Genomic DNA, 16,335 nt, shown 5'->3' with positions numbered 1-16,335 from the left:
CTTCTATAGAATTGGCAAATCAATAATCCTGGATAAATTGATTCAGGAAACATGTTCGGGGAAGGGTTGAGAACAGACACCCATTTTCGCAGTTTTACGGCAAGAATCTGTAATAAAATTAACCAAAACTAATACTCCTCGTAGAAACACTTTATATGTAAACTTTAAGGCATTGTTTGTTGACATATTGTAATGATGTTTTTTATCTTCTCGCATGAAATTATATAATTTATTATCAGAGGTATCGAGAGCTTTTCACGATGTTTATTAATTATTACTAAATTAATCATGTACAAACTAGGTCATTATCAAATTTAGGCGGCTCGCGTGACGCTTCCCGACTGCTAATTACCAGCTTTTATTGTGTCATTGGAAGCGATGTAATGTCCTATTCCTTTTGGGACAACACGTTGTAGCATAGTTAGTGACCAAGACTCGATTTTTTTCAAGTTAGTTTTGAAAGGAGCTGTTGAATTTACAAGGAGTCAATCTACATTACACTACTGCTTATCATCCATAATCAAATGGGCTAACCGAGATAGCTAAGAAATGTTTGGAGAACCATCTCGGATGCATGATAGGAGATGCTCCTTCATAATGGTGTAAGTGGCTGCCTCTAAATGAATGGTCACGCAACCACCAAGCTTATTCTTTACGAAGTCCTACATGGTTTTGCCCCACCTATTCACATTCCTTGTTTCCCTTAAGATTCTCCGCTGGAAGCAGTAGATAGTTACATCAATAAAAAGAAATAGATTCTACAAATAATCAGACAGAACTTGATCAATGCGCAACGTATAATGAAGCAATTAGCAAACAAGAAGAGAAGTAACAAGGTTTTCGATGTGGGAGACTTGGTGTATTTAAAGCTACAACCCTACAAGCAGAAATCAGTACCACAACACAAGCCAACGGCTATAAGTCTTATGGTCCATATGCAATAATTGAGAAGATTGAAGAAGTTGCTACAAATTGAATCTTCCGCCATCAACGACAATCCATCCTGTCTTCCATGTCTCTCAGTTGAAGAGGAGCGCGGGAAACAAAATGGTGTACACTGATTTAGCAATCTTGGATCGAAGATTGGTCGGAAGGGGGTAGCAGGCTGCAACTCGAATCCTAGTCCAAGGGCAAGGGCTATCTCCATCAGTTATGCGCACCGTTTCAATAATAGACCTTAACAACTTGTACTGGAGAAGAATGTTGAGTCAGTATTCTGTTGTTCCGTTATTTGCTCTTATAAATACAATCATTTGTAACGAATAGGGTTTGGACAAAAATGAATGAATGCAGTAATTAATCCAGCTATAGTACTCTTCTTCTTCTTCCTATATTTTCTCTAACCACTCTGGTACTCTTCTTCCTCCTTCTCTTAGCTTAGCTGGCCACACGCCAGCTTCAATTACTCCACTGGATTCAATCCAGGTGGGAGATTTTCTGTTTGAGTTATCACCTAGAGAAAGAACTTTTATACCTGCTACATGGAGAAATCTGGTTATGGCCGTGATGGTATATACAGGTCATTAAGACCAACACTTGTCCTTCCTAGGGATTCTAATCTTTCTTTGGTCTCATTTCTTTTCAGAAACTCCAATTCTTATCCTCATAAACCAGCTCTTATTGATGCAGATTTGTCAATAACCTTATCTTTTTCAGAGCTCAAATCCATTGTTATCAAGTTCGCTCATGGATTACTCAATCTGGGCATCTCTAAAAATGATGTTATTCTTATCTTTGCTCCCAATTCATACCAATTCCCTACCTGTTTCTTGGCCATCACTTCCATTGGTGCTGTTGCAACAACTGCGAATCCTCTTTATACAACCTCAGAGCTTTCAAAACAGATTAAAGATTCTAATCCCAAGTTGGTTATCACAGTCCCTGAGTTATGGGACAAAGTCAAAGGCTTCAATTTGCCTGCTGTCTTTCTAGGACCAAAAGAGGTGTCTTTGCCATTGGAGTCAGGTTCAAGAATCAGAAGTTTCCATTCTTTGGTTGAGTTAGGAGGGTCTAACTCTGAGTTTCCTGTGAGTGATGTGAAGCAAAGTGATATAGCTACGCTTTTGTATTCGTCAGGTACTACAGGGGTTAGTAAAGGAGTGATCTTGACTCATGGGAATTTCATTGCTGCATCTTTAATGGTCAGTATGGATCAAGTAATGGCAGGTGAGATACACAATGTGTTCCTTTGTTTCTTGCCCATGTTTCATGTGTTTGGCTTGGCTGTGATTACTTACTCACAGCTACAAATGGGAAATGCTGTAGTGTCAATGGGGAAGTTTGAATTTGAGATGGTTTTGAGGACTATTGAGAAGTATAGAGTGACCCATATGTGGGTTGTGCCCCCAGTAATACTTGCTTTGTCTAAACAGAATTTGGTTAAGAAGTATGACCTTTCGTCATTGAGAAATATTGGTTCAGGCGCTGCTCCTCTGGGAAAAGATTTGATGAAGGAATGCGCCAAGAATTTGCCGGATGCTACAATAATTCAGGTAATTGATATGGCTGATTTTAGTTCCTAAGAAAATCATAATTCAAGTTTGAGAAAATATGAAATGTTTTGATGTTCTCGTTTATGCACAAACAATCATTTCCTTTTGATTTCTCAAAGAAAAAAACGAAAGATTTTCTTCTTTCTGAATCAAGATGCTCTCTGTGGTTTCAGGGCTTTGGCATGACTGAAACTTGTGGCATTGTTTCATTGGAGGATCCGAGAATAGGTGTTCGACATTCTGGTTCTGCTGGAATACTAAATGCAGGAATTGAGGCCCAGATAATCAGTGTGGAAACTGCAAAGCCTCTCCCTCCTAATCAGTTAGGGGAAATATGGGTTAGGGGACCCAATATGATGAGAGGTAAGATGCTTATTGGCCTGCATCGTTTAGAAACTTTCAGTTCTTGCACAAATGGCTCCTAGAATTTTGGTGGTAGTACAAAAACAAAATGTTTGTGGCCTAACTATGTAATTTAAATGACTAACTTCCTGTGTGCATGATTGGTCAGCTTGATGCAACTGTGGATTACAATCAGATTCTCTTGCTGGAATCATATTTCAAATATCCATTTAACTAAATCCACCATGTTGTGCAATCCACTGGCAGGTTATTTCAATAATCCGCAAGCCACAAAAGATACCATAGATAAAAAGGGTTGGGTACATACTGGAGATCTTGGATATTTTGATGATGATGGACAACTTTTTGTTGTTGATCGGATTAAAGAGCTCATCAAGTACAAAGGTTTTCAGGTAATATCTAGCAAAGAAAATTCATAAATATTTGTAAATTTGTTTTTTGCCTGTAGAAATACATTGCAACACAGCTCCTGCACTTTGGCTATTCAATAGCTACTGAATTCTGTTTTCCTTTTGTCTCCATTGATTTTCACTAGGTGGCACCCGCTGAGCTAGAAGGGCTGCTAGTTTCTCATCCTGAAATTTTGGATGCTGTTGTCACCCCGTAAGTTGAACCCATGCATTTGTACCACTGACATCAGTGAGCTCGTAAAAAACTACTTCCATGTTAATGTATATCTAATATTCATACAGTTGATTAGTTGTATTACTCGCTGTAGATATCCTGACGCTGAAGCTGGTGAGGTCCCAGTTGCATATGTTGTGCGCTCACCCAACAGCGCACTGACAGAAGAAGATGTTCAGAAATTTATTTCTGATCAGGTAAGTGGCATATAATGGAAAATGCTATGCTCTCTTGAGAATCATAGTTCATTTAGTAGAATACAGTTATGTTTGACTCATTTTCTTCTTCTACCACCTTTTTGGTAACCATGAATTCTGAAGGTGTTGCATTGGATTAACATTAGATGACTGCAGAAAACTTGGGTGAACCTGTTCTGTACAACAATCGAAGATTGGGTAGTACATATAGCAATGTAGTATTATCACTATCATAACTGTTGAATTCTATTTTCTAAAATAAATTCATGCCATCTAGTTGACGAAGCTGTGCTGAGTCCTCTATAATGGTCAGCCCAGCAGCTCTGTTCCTCATTGTTAAAAAAATTACGGCTTCTTTCTTTAATTTGCATGTGATGTTTGAATAAGTTTTTGCTGTAATTTGCTATCAAGTTCCTTTTATGAAGTTGAAATGCTTAAAAATATACACTCTGTACACTTTTTTTTTTCCTGTGATAAGCTCGCCAATGCCAACATTTCCTTCAGTTCACCATCAATTCTTTTCTGTTTTGCAGGTTGCACCTTTCAAAAGATTGCGGAAGGTGACTTTCATCAATAGTGTACCTAAATCAGCTTCAGGAAAAATCCTCAGAAGAGAGCTCGTTCAGAAAGTGAAATCCAAGATGTGAGGTTGTGCAATATGGTTTCGTTTACTTGTTGCAAATAAGGACTACTAGCTTGCAGGAGAATCGACCTTGATTCCTAACTTGGCTTAGAGCTGCAAATGTCTCTGCACTCCATTTCTGTCTTCTTATTGTTCACTGCAAAAAGTATGTGTATCAACTGTTCTTCAAATGTTGTTTACGGCTTACTTCAGTCTTTAGATTTCAGCAGATGTCCTAAGAAAGATTCGTCAATGAGCAGCATCAATAAAATTATGTATTCAGCAAATTCTTGGCTGGAAGGGAATGGAAATTTACATGATGCTTCTTGTTGGTAAATGTTTTTATTGAATATTATAAATAAATATTCATATAATAACAAAGCTAATTAGTAAAGCTTTTAACGCTGAAAGGAATATTCTTTTTAATATAAAATAATTTTTTATATTGAAATAACCGATGAATATCTTAAAAAAATGAAAACTATTGAATATTCTAAAATCATGTGTCTAAAAAATCTCATTTTGTCTTCGTGGAACTTTTATATTCATATTTGTTATTGAAGTGGGATTTCTTCCTATAAATTTTTTTTTTTATCGAATCTCCATTTATTAAAAGTTTATGATGAATGTTTTTTTCTTTCAAAAGAAATTTCTTTAATTTATTTATTACTTTATTGGTACTAATTGTTTTAAAAAACTAATTTAATTAATACTATGATAATACAATATCATTATGATGCTTATCAAATTCGAGAAAGTATAAAAAATTCAATCAAATTTATTGAAACAGATAACTACAATAGTAATTATTAAAAATTTAAATAATGTAAATATTTTGATTGTCATATATATATATATTAAAAAAAGAAGAAAAAATAGAGAAAATGAATGGTGCCACGTAACAATAATTTTTTGGCGGTTGAAACTAGTTTTTGGATCATCAAACTGTAACCTCTCATTCTTATTCTCTCCAAACCAGATACATAACATACTTCATACTCAAAGAAAGAAACAGAAGAAAAATGTCTGCAAATTTTTAGAGTTAGAACCAAACTCTAAAAATCAATCAATCGACCACTACCCAATGAAAGCAATAATATTATCAGCTTCTGCAACAGCAAGAACCACCATTTTCCACTATGATGTACAATTTGGAAGGTTCTGTACTAACAAGCACAAAGGTCGCTGCTTTCTCTCTGTACATTCTTCGTCACCATCAAAACTGAGTCCTAAACAAAACCACAAAGTTAAGCTTGTGTTCTTAACCAAAGCTGCTGATTCGAGTCGGGCTGCTTCTTCTACTACTGGTTCCAAAACGATTGTTACTGATGATGAGTTCTCTCTTGCTAAGGTGTTTCTCTTCTTGCTTCTTCTTTTTTTGTGTGGAATTGATTTTTCTTCATTAAATTTTGTTGTAAAAATTTAAATGAAATAGACCCATTTCACGTTTGTGTCAATTGCTTCTAAAGTTGAGGTCTTTACTGTTGTTTGTGATGATGATTAATTGGTTTTTGATTCACTAAGCGAATATATTGGCTGTCAAAGGATTAATTTAGGTGTTTATGGATTAGAAGTTGTTCTTGTTGTCGGTAATTTTTTTATCGAGGCTTGACAATTTTATGAATTTAAAGTAATGGGATTACCAAAATTCAACCTTTTCCTTTGAAAATTGTATGAGAAAATAAAATGCTGAGAAAAATGATGTTATCGAGGCATGGTGTTGGGTTTAAAGTTTGCAATTATCGAGTCATGGTTAATTGGTTAGGTGCTTGTTGACTAATTCTTATTCCAACTGTTGCACTTTGTTGTTTGTTACCCTACGTGCTAGGGCTGTTGGGGTAATCTCATTTGTTGTAGCTGTCAAGTATGTGAAATGTAGTCTTGCTAATAGGTGAACAGGGGTTTTGTGTAATGCCACATTTGTAAGGATAAGCATTGGTTAGCTTTTGGGTTAGATTCTTACATACTAACGCACTGACTTCTTTTGTCACTTATGTTGTTCCTAGTTGTTTGAATAAGTGATGAAACTGTCTTCAATGGTTTCAAGTTAATGGGATGCATTATATAGTTTTGTGGGCAAATTTCCAGTGATAACCAATAGCCAAAGAGTTCCCTCATCTTCTTCAGTCTTATCACTTCTCTGAACCTGCTTTGGCTAAGACTTGATGCAAGCCTGCTTACTGCATAAAGTTTTAGTAAACCTGGTACTGTCATCATCTGTATGTTCTGATGAATGAAATTATGGTGTTTTCTATTGTTTGCAGGTCTCATTTGGTGTCATTGGACTGGGTTTAGGGATTTCGCTCCTGTCGTGAGTTTCTTTCCCTTTGATCGTACCTAAGTAATCTTAAGTGACTGCTGATCACAGATATTGTGCAGGTACGGTTTTGGGGCATATTTCAACATCCTTCCTGGATCTGAATGGTCAGCAATAATGCTAACATATGGCTTTCCTCTTGCAATAATTGGTATGGCTCTCAAGGTAAAAGTTTTTTTTTCTGCATCACTGGGATTTTATGACAATTATGTTATAAAATATTTTGGTTCTTAATTTTCTTATCAGATATCATTCAGAGATTGAGGTAGCAAGTATAAACAGTAATTCACACTGCTTGAAACATATCTGTTATAGTTTGTTTTGGGTAACCTGTTTCTTAAGTTGATATCTGCCCTTGTGTGTCTGGTTACATATGGTTCTTTATATATTTTCTTTCAAAGGATGGCTTTAGAACCGTAATGGAATGCTTAAATTTCTATGACATATCTGGTTTATTTAAGTGGTATTGGCAGTGAAGTAATGCTGTTTTCCTTTTGACTTCTGTTCAGTATGCAGAACTGAAGCCAGTGTCATGCTTGACTTATTCAGATGCTGAGATTTTAAGAGAAAAATGTGCCACTCCAATCCTTAAACAGGTATTTTCACCATCGGACACAATGTCAGCAAGCAACATCAATTAGATCCTATTTTTATTTATTCTAATACTTCTTCTGATTAAACTCCTAACTTAAGGGACTTACCTGAGGAAATATGATAGTATGATTGGACATCTCATCCAGACTTTAGTCTTTTCATACTAGGGCGATATTTGCTTTCTTCAGCATATCTTTTTTGGTCGATTAGTCGCTTGTTCCACCATGGTATCTTTGTTTTGAGTCATGTGTTTGATATTATTGACAAATCGCAATTCCATTCAACCTGATCTTTGGTCAAGGTAAATAGGGACGACCTTTGCTTATTTCTGGAGCAATTTCGAAGTCTTAAATGAAAAGCAAATTGGTGAAACAAGAAAGACTCGTAAACTTACATTTGTCTTTACCACCTCAGCTCAGCTTCTTACTCCTTCCTTGCTGTTATTTTACCATCTCTAAATTTCAAGATTATGTGCATCGTTGTGACTAAAATTGTAACATCCTCTTATTATAATTTCATGAATTCTCAAACATTTCTTTACTAATATCAAGTATTGAATAATATGTCTAAAATTATAGAATTGTTTTTTCTAAAACAATTTCATCACTAAAAAGTAATAAATGCTAACTAACTACATATATGTAGTTAGACTAAATGAATACAATATTAAGATTAAGAGTCATTTTGTCTTAAAACATCTAATGTATTCTACCACGCTAATTTTCAGAATTTTCTGATAACCAGATCAAGAGTTACGAATTTTTTTGTTTTATATAAAACTAGTCAATTTATGATTTTTCACCCAGAGGGTTTACAAAAATGTTATGCTCTAGTGAGTTAAAGATATAGCATGGCATCCCATTCAGACTTGTAATATATTGTTGGATAATATAACTTCATCGTGAAGCTTCTACCTGTTAGGATATTGTGTTGTATAGCTGTTTTAAGCAACAATGTGAACCTTATTGCATTTTTTTCTCTTTCATAGAACAGCCTGTTCTTGTGCTGACTGCAGAAAACTTTACCGCATGCAGTCTATAATATGACAATGCTTTCACAAGTAGACAACATAGTATACTCTTTTGACATTTTGAATATAGTATAACATCTGGAATTACTTCTTTATCTATTTAATCAGGTCAGGAATGATGTTATAAGATATCGTTATGGAGATGAGCAGCATTTGGATGAGGCATTGAAACGAATTTTCCAGTATGGTCTGGTATGCTATTTAATAACTAATATTTAATAGTACGAGGAGCATGCTCTGGATCATCTGTTTTATCATGAAAGACGATCAGCTTTTGTTTTAAAGTTCCTGCCTACAAACTTCCTCATGTTTCAATATGCCAGTGTAAGGCAATAAGCTATCTTAGATTCAACTGATCACACATCATTTCTAATTCTGCTCGTGTAAAATTTTAGAAAAAAGAAATGTGCATCTGATGTTGATAAAACACAATTGAAAAATCTCTTCCTGGCATTCGCAGTTGAGAATATTCCTAAAACTTCATCTTAGGGAAGAGAATTTCCTTCTAATTGTGGACAAAGATCTGGAACCGATTATTTCCAGATCTTTTACTTCTTTTTTGGAGGGTATCAGTCATTTCAAACTGAGTAGCCTTTTCAGAATGCCATGTAGTGTGTGAACTTTGATATTGGTCCCAGTACATCATGTCAGGGATAGTTTCTGGTCGCTTGACCTACTATTGCTTGAATCTGTTTGGTTGATAGTTAGTGATGACAAAGTGAAACCAAGTACTCATCTAAGAATAGAAAAATCACTACTTTTACATCTGAGATTATAAATTCTGGTACATGACCTGGCATTTTATGTATTGGTGCATTTATTTAAATAGGAGATAATTTATATAGTTCTTGTTCTTGTAGCTTTATTCTCATGTATTCTGCCTTGCATTTCAGGGTGGAGGAATTCCAAGGCGGAATGCACCTATTCTGCAGATGATTCGTGAAGAAGTATGTTCTTTCAACACATACTAAATTCTAAAAACAAAACATACTGACTATCCAACTTTCTGATTGACAGTGTCTTTGGCTGCAACTTCTTCGATCATACTATTGGAATGCAACTTATGTGCTAGTTCACTAGAAGACTTTCGATTGCTCACAAGCAAGCATCATTTATTAGTCAATATATGTTGAATTGCTTAGAACTCTAAAATTTTAATATCTGTTTCATGAAGCTGCTAGGGTTTTTTTTTTTTCTGATAATGGAAGCATCTCATTATAAGCTTCTTTCTAAATAACCTTTTTGTTCCCCTTCTCTCTGACTGATTCTGCAACTCAAACGATTTTAGAGAGCTTCTATGGCTTGAAACCATTTGAACCTAGCCTTGCTTCCTAAAATGTGGTTCTGATCTCTAAATGAGTGTCTTCGTTGACTGGTATCATATCATTTTGCTTGTATCATTACCTTGTTTCAGGTCACAGAGGATGGTAAATACTGTCTTGTCCTGATCTTCGAGGCAAAATCTTTGCAGTTATCGGACTTTGAAAAAAGACAGGTAAAAATTGTGCAAGCTTGGCTAGAAGTTAGCATTTTGGTGTTTATCAAATTTTGAGCTTGTGGAAGAGTTCTGAAAATTGCTTGCTGATTCTTTAAGCTCAAATAATGATTTCAGGGAAAATTTACTTCATTCTTTGGACCAGATATCACAGCTGAGATCGGTAAGATCTGCCTTTAATGCTTTGGTTCAAATATATGCTTTTGAAAAGCCTTAAAAGGCCTGCAACAGCTCGGAATCCTTCTATGTAATGAATTATGGAGGTCATGCTAATTAATAATCGTTTGCAGGGATAGGGGAAAACAACCTATACGAAGTTCGACTTATTTCCAACTTAAATGCCGATGCATCACCTTCATGAAGTGCTTCATGGTATCATCTAGCTCTGCTATCTGTTTGGTCTTTTCTTCATTTACATATGCTCCCTCGTGAAAAATTTGTATAAAGATGTTTAGCTTTAGTTTATCACCTTTTTTTGTGAGTGTGCGTGAGGTGTAAAATCTTGGAGAAACTTATGCATGCTACATATAATCCCAATGGAAAGCCGGAGAAGTAATTTGATTATCATGAATCTGTTCTATAAGCGATATACAAACCCAACAGGACTTTCACCATATGATACCACTACATTCAATGCAAAGAGATTGCTAAATTCTAGTTGCCTAGCTGCATGGCTCCCTCTGCACCTAGAGTTCTTCTTATTATGATTCTCTTATCAGCAGATTGCAATGTAATTCTCAGTTTTCTGAACATGATACATTTTCACACATAATGATCTTAACGGTCTGCCACTGGTTTATGAGCATGTCAGACATGGATTTTACAAGAGACCAGAGAGTGTAAGAGCACAATTTCCTTGAGTTAAAGATTTATTCATTGATTTTAATTACAAATATAAAATCTAGGAAGTCAAACACTTAGGAAACTTTCTATTTATTAAATTCGGTTTGGTCTGGTCTCTCAGGTTGAGAAGCAACAAAAAAATAATTAAACTCAGAGTTGATTTAGTTTGCATAGTTTAATAATATATTTGGAGTATAGTTGTATGATTTCAATCAAAACTAGACATGCAATGATGAATTTAGGGGTGGCCGTGGCCCCCAAAGTTTGAAAACTTTCCAAAATCTCCCCTGCACTTGTAAAACTTTTCGGGCACTTTAACGAAATTTCAGCCAGATATAGTGCATCAAAATAATTTAAAAACACTAAAAAAATATTAATTTAAAATAAATAAATAAATAAATAAATTTTAAATTTTTTCAAAAGTATTTTTAAAAGAAAAAAACAAACATGTAATAACCTTGTTTGACATTGAAGTTCTACATGTTCTTGAGATTTTTTGAATTTATTTTAGTTTTTAATTATTTTTATGTTTTAAAATTATTTTGATATATAAATATAAAAAAAATAAAAAATATTATTTTAATATAATTTCAAATAAAAATTCTTTTAAAAAATAATTTCTATCATACTGACACACATACCTTAAAATATAAGTCAAAAAGCATCTCATTCTTTGTTGTTTCTCAATGTTTCTTCATCAATCATCGTATATGTAAAATTGAAAGCCTTTTTTTTTCTTGAAACTAACATTTAGCAAACTAACATAGCCTCAAATATATTTGGAGAAATAGTAGAATTAATGGGTTTTACATGTATTCTTTTTCTAAATATTTTTTTAGTCGTATTTATTTGATATATTTGTTTTTTGTATGAATTAGTTTTTTAAAGAAAAAAAAAACTCAAAAATCCTTCCCATTAATTATTTGTTGGTGAATTTTACATGGGAGAGAGAAGAATCTATCCATTCTGAAGCAATAAACAAAGGAGTGCACGTGACCCCAAAAGCTGTCAGCCATTTTCAGAGCTAAGGAATAAAACACAGCATCACTACCTGCAACAAAAACCCAAGGAAAAAAGGCAACCAACATAAGACACTGTCTTTCATTTCTGTCCATTCATGGTTGCCCTCAGTTAAGCCTCCCTCCCCCATAGACAAGACCTCTTCAAAGAAATCCCTTGGTTCCAGTGTATATTCTCTTACCATCTCTAGCTCTCCTTTTTAGCAGCACCCTTCACGTTAAAAGAGAAAATGTTGCTGTTTCTTGGTTTGTGTCTCTCCCTCTGCCTTTTTCTCATCCATGATAAGCATCCACCTTGCTTCCTGATGCTGCACATCCACATTTTCTCATCCTTTCTGTTCTGACTTTCCTCTCTAGTGCTCTCATTTTCTGTGCTTTCTTCTTTCCCTCTTGTTTCCTTTACCTGAACCTGCATGTACCATATATTCATCATATAATGCACCAGTCATTTATTAGAAGATGACCTGAAAAGTTAAAACAGGAAAATAAAATGAATGCATTACAAAAGAGATATGAGGAAACAAAAAGAAACATAAGAGGAAAGAGTATTCAAGTTAATGATTTGTATCTGCCCACATCCGAAATATGAAAAATGAAATTGAAATATATATAAAAAAAAACTCAATTTTACAAGTGAGTTGTTATGGATCATTATTGACCCGTTATTTGTAATATTACACTCAATAACACCCATTACCGTTAGTTATACGACGTATTATAGCCGCTATTGTTGTGATTTGACAATATCATGCTATAACACCGAATAACAAACATTACAGGGTACCATATAAGAAAGTGGCAAGTGTAATAATTCTAAGCAAATTGTCCAAACCCCATGTATAAAGGTAGACATGTTAACCTCTCATCTTTGTTGTGGTGGTGGTCAGGTGAATCTACTGTCTTGATGGGTATTAAACCCTAGTCTCTGCTTTCATAGCACTAACAATTAACCACTGAATTGTCCAAAAAAGAAAAGGAAGGGCTTTACTATGGAATAAAACTTCCAATCCATTCCATGTTTTTCTTTTCCTGGTTTTGGTTTGAGTAAAAAAGCTTAGATAAGCCCAACTGTGGTTTGCAAACCTAAAAATCCAAACCCAAGATCGTCAACCTAGAGCAAATTAAGCATGTTCAAGTAGGGCAAAACAAGGTTGTCACGGTTTGCACCTTAGGTCTCTTCCGTAGTGTCTTTAATGTTTCTATGGGGTTTTGTGCTTCCATGGAAATTAGGCTAGCTTCTGCTAGTATACTAGTAAAATATGGTGGCAGGCAAACTCCAGTCAAGATCTCAATAGTATATCAGATAGCACATGGTCAAAGTGGTTCGAACATTTGAACACCTGAAGAGTATTACTGCATTAGTCATCGTTTTACCAGACCATTCAAGTCACAGTGTACCACACCACAGTGCCCAAACAAAAGATTATAGAGGGCCGAGGGGTCAGTGTCACATTAACCAAACTTGCTTGTACAAGTTTGCCACATCAGTGTAATGTCAAGATCTAATAATGATGTGTGGCTCCAATACTGTGAATGATAATAGCTTGATGAAGGAGTATTTTCGTATCCAGTGATACCACTATTCTGTGATTCAGCCCTGAAACACATGGCTGTTTTGTCCAAAAAGAAGAAAAGGAACTGTGAGAGGCAGTGAAATGCTACTTTCAATGATGACCCCAAAGAATCTAAAGCAAAAGAAACAAAAAGGAGATCAAGGAATTGAAAGCATCTTCAGTGCCACCACATAAAACAAAGAGAAGAGAAGAACTAAAGAACAAAAGAGGAGTTCATGCAAGTTTGAATAAAGAACACAGTTGAGGATTCACTATCAGAAAATTGGCAATTAGCAATGGAATTACGGACGGAAAATATTATGTCAGTAATCTCCGATGACAATAGTATTGAACATCCTAAAGGGCTTTAACTTTCTTCCTGTTTTTGCTCCTCGAGGTTTTTTTTTTTTAAAAAAAAAAAGTAGCCATGAAGCTGAAAAAAGAGGAAAGACCTTTCCTTTTGACAGCAAAAATGTTTCCGAGAATCATAGATAAACGCAACCTTATGTGCTGGAATGCTAGCTACCTGGGGCATCTTGGTATACAATTAGGGCAAGCACCCATCATTGTTAGAGGGACCAATTACCACGTATTATTGTTAGTCCCCCACAATGGTAGGGCTAAGATAAGTCATTTGTTCTCTGAAACTTGCAATTGGTGCAAAACATTTTCTAGTAATTTTTGTAGCATACTGCCTGCACTTAGTACACCTCTTCTTAGTGACCACACCCCATTAAATAAGGGACCATTTCACCTAATTGCTAGTTCCCCACCATGGAAGGGCTCACGGTGATACACACACATGTATCAGTAAATACTTGACCAATTCCCAAAAAAAAAGAAAAAAGAAAAAACAGATCATGCGTGATGGCAATGCATTGCCAAGCAGCGACTAGAATCACGAGAAAATCAAATCAATATCAATAGTTTGCACCTTACCTACTCTTTCTAATACAAGAACAATCTGCAATAAAGGTTGAGGGAACCACAAGGCTACACGCATTGCTTCAGTCTCATTAGCATGGTTTCATAGTATTGTGTATATTTATTATGAAATGGGTCCTGAAAGAAGTGCCTAGGAGTAAAATGAAATAAACTCTAATGTACAATCAACGAGTTAGATTACCTTTAAGGTTTAACAAATGTCAGGTTCGAGTCCCATATAATTTTTAAAAAAAAAAACGATGCCCATAAACTTGAAGGGAAAGTGGGAAATACATTCGAAATGCTCATACAAAAATCTCAACGTTGTGGAAGTGGGAAATTGCATTTAATGAAGTGAAAAGGAGCAACGAAAACTTACTATTCAGAAAAGCAAAGGAGACAGACTGACTTGACAAGAAAAACAAGCCTCTGGTTCAGCTTTCAACTTCGAACAAGTAAATATAAATGAGCGTATTGGGTTGAGAATATTTGCAGAACATACCTGTCCTTGAGCTTTCAGCTTTGAATTACAATTAGGGGTGCCTCCACCTTCTACTTCACATCTCTTTCTCTCTATAATCGAAGGCGTTGAAGCTGGACTAGGACTACTTGATGAACTGACGTCAGGAGGAGTGCTTTGAGTCCCGACATCTCTAGTGTTCAGCATGCCCTCCATCTTATCTTCTGCAACCAAAAAAATATCCTGAACCAATTCAAAAACAAGCTTTTTTTGTCTCGTCTGCATAAAAATAACAGCAACAAGTAATCCAATTACAACCTTTAATTGGAAAATGATTGACAATATCGTCATGTGCAGCAATAGAAGTAGTAGTCTTTGTCTGGATTTGCCGCGAATGATTAGAGTAAACAAGAGGTGCAGACATTGTGATTCTGTTTGTTAAGTTTCGAAATGATCTTCCACTTAGTGTTTTAGCTGATAAACACTCCATCGGTACCTCTCCTGAAAGCGGGTTGCATATATATTTCTCTGCTTCATTCCATTTGGAATGTAAAGCAAATCCATCTGGTGATGAGCATTCCCAACTGTTATAATATCCTGACCTTGCTTGCAATGCTGCAGGAAAAAAAAAGAACAAATACAATCACTTAAAATCACTAATCTCGACGCATAGTACAAATATTATAAGCGTAAGAACTTGAGCTGTCAGATAATGACGTGCTTGACTATTTGCATAGTCACTAAGTACCTTTAAGAGCTGTGGTGAATGAGTATGTTGAGGGGTCAATCTCTTCTGAAAATGTTAAGATAAGATGGATTAGACAATTGATAGTCACAAACAAGAAAATTAAGCCTTGCATCAAAAAAACAGAAGCAAAAGAAAAGGACAAGACTCCAGATTACTACCTCTTATGGAGTAGCCAGGAGATGAGGCAGTGCTAGAAATAGTAATGTTTGATCTAAAAGACCTTGCATCTTCTCTAAAACTTCTGATATTTGATCCTGAAAACCTTCTTGATCTCGTGTGTTCGCGGCTGATTTGAGCCCTGAATTCCCATTCTCTTAAATTGAACTCAGGTTCCTCTCGTCGTTGAAAGTTTGTGTATGGAGATTGCTCCTTTGTGGAAGCCATGAATGAGTTTTACACTGCTCGAGTTGAAATATGGAGGCTTGTAGTTAGTTATAAAGTCTTTAGCTAGCTGTACTTGTGGGTTTTTTTTTAGTGTGAATCTAGCGAGCAATTTATTTGTTGACACATAAGCAGATGAGCCAAGCAACAACTTACCAAGGTGTTGAATTTAAAACAAGAAATATCCTATTTGTTTTTGCAAAATTATTGGTTGACAGCATATAATTCTGCTGTTAATATGAATATTGCAGGGTTTTGGTGTCAGCATTGACAAAAGATAATTGGTATTGGAAAAACATTGATGATTCATACTTAGATTTACTGTTTATTGAAATAATATAATGATGATTTTACTCTTGCTATTGGGGTAATATAATTTTTCTATAAAGTTTACTGGTCATTATAGATTGATCAGGAATAAGTTAGTTTTTTTGTATTTTAAAACACACTGAAACGACTAAAATACCCTTGAAGCAAAAAAAATTAAACTAACATTTAAGAGCTTTTTTGTATTTTCACCATAGTTTTTAAGTTATAATCAAGTTAATCGAGGGACAATTTAGTACTTTAATGAATATAAAATATTCATTAAAAACAAAAATATGTTGGCATGTGCAATGCACGTGTTAGCCTATAGGAGATGTCTGTGTTTTTTAAGAGGTGCGTGAGGCAT

The 16,335-nt window shown here is 35.1% G+C and overlaps 3 protein-coding genes across 4 annotated transcripts; 2 read left to right on the top strand and 1 right to left on the bottom strand.

Moving 5' to 3' along the window:
• The first annotated feature begins 898 nt into the window (after window positions 1-898).
• On the top strand, window positions 899-4,635 carry LOC18107395 (probable CoA ligase CCL7). The gene is made up of 6 exons (XM_006373389.3): window positions 899-2,492; window positions 2,666-2,855; window positions 3,102-3,247; window positions 3,391-3,458; window positions 3,574-3,676; window positions 4,210-4,635. Exons 1-6 carry the CDS (start codon window positions 1,482-1,484, stop codon window positions 4,321-4,323), a joined length of 1,632 nt encoding a protein of 543 aa, XP_006373451.3. The 5' UTR covers window positions 899-1,481; the 3' UTR covers window positions 4,324-4,635.
• A 614-nt stretch (window positions 4,636-5,249) lies between these two features.
• LOC18107396 (uncharacterized) lies at window positions 5,250-10,298 on the top strand. The gene is made up of 9 exons (XM_024588440.2): window positions 5,250-5,649; window positions 6,563-6,609; window positions 6,678-6,780; window positions 7,125-7,211; window positions 8,348-8,431; window positions 9,133-9,186; window positions 9,654-9,734; window positions 9,852-9,897; window positions 10,025-10,298. The coding sequence occupies exons 1-9, from the start codon at window positions 5,383-5,385 to the stop codon at window positions 10,093-10,095; spliced, it is 840 nt and encodes a 279-aa protein (XP_024444208.2). The 5' UTR covers window positions 5,250-5,382; the 3' UTR covers window positions 10,096-10,298.
• A 1,175-nt stretch (window positions 10,299-11,473) lies between these two features.
• LOC18107397 (uncharacterized) lies at window positions 11,474-15,734 on the bottom strand. Of its 2 annotated transcripts, XM_024588438.2 has the most exons (6): window positions 15,440-15,725; window positions 15,282-15,326; window positions 14,852-15,148; window positions 14,576-14,757; window positions 11,779-12,005; window positions 11,474-11,628 (listed from the first exon to the last, which is right to left on the bottom strand). In XM_024588438.2, the coding sequence occupies exons 1-5, from the start codon at window positions 15,663-15,665 to the stop codon at window positions 11,784-11,786; spliced, it is 972 nt and encodes a 323-aa protein (XP_024444206.2). In that variant the 5' UTR covers window positions 15,666-15,725; the 3' UTR covers window positions 11,474-11,628; window positions 11,779-11,783. The 2 variants fall into 2 exon arrangements, with proteins under 2 accessions (XP_024444206.2, XP_024444207.2); XM_024588439.2 differs by lacking the exons at window positions 11,474-11,628; window positions 11,779-12,005 and adding an exon at window positions 12,928-13,206 and having other exon boundaries at window positions 15,440-15,734.
• Between the last annotated feature and the right edge of the window lie 601 nt (window positions 15,735-16,335).

This window comes from Populus trichocarpa, chromosome 17, assembly GCF_000002775.5.
Source record: "Populus trichocarpa isolate Nisqually-1 chromosome 17, P.trichocarpa_v4.1, whole genome shotgun sequence".
NCBI lineage: Eukaryota > Viridiplantae > Streptophyta > Magnoliopsida > Malpighiales > Salicaceae > Populus > Populus trichocarpa.
This window is presented reverse-complemented; position numbering and strand designations above follow the sequence as displayed.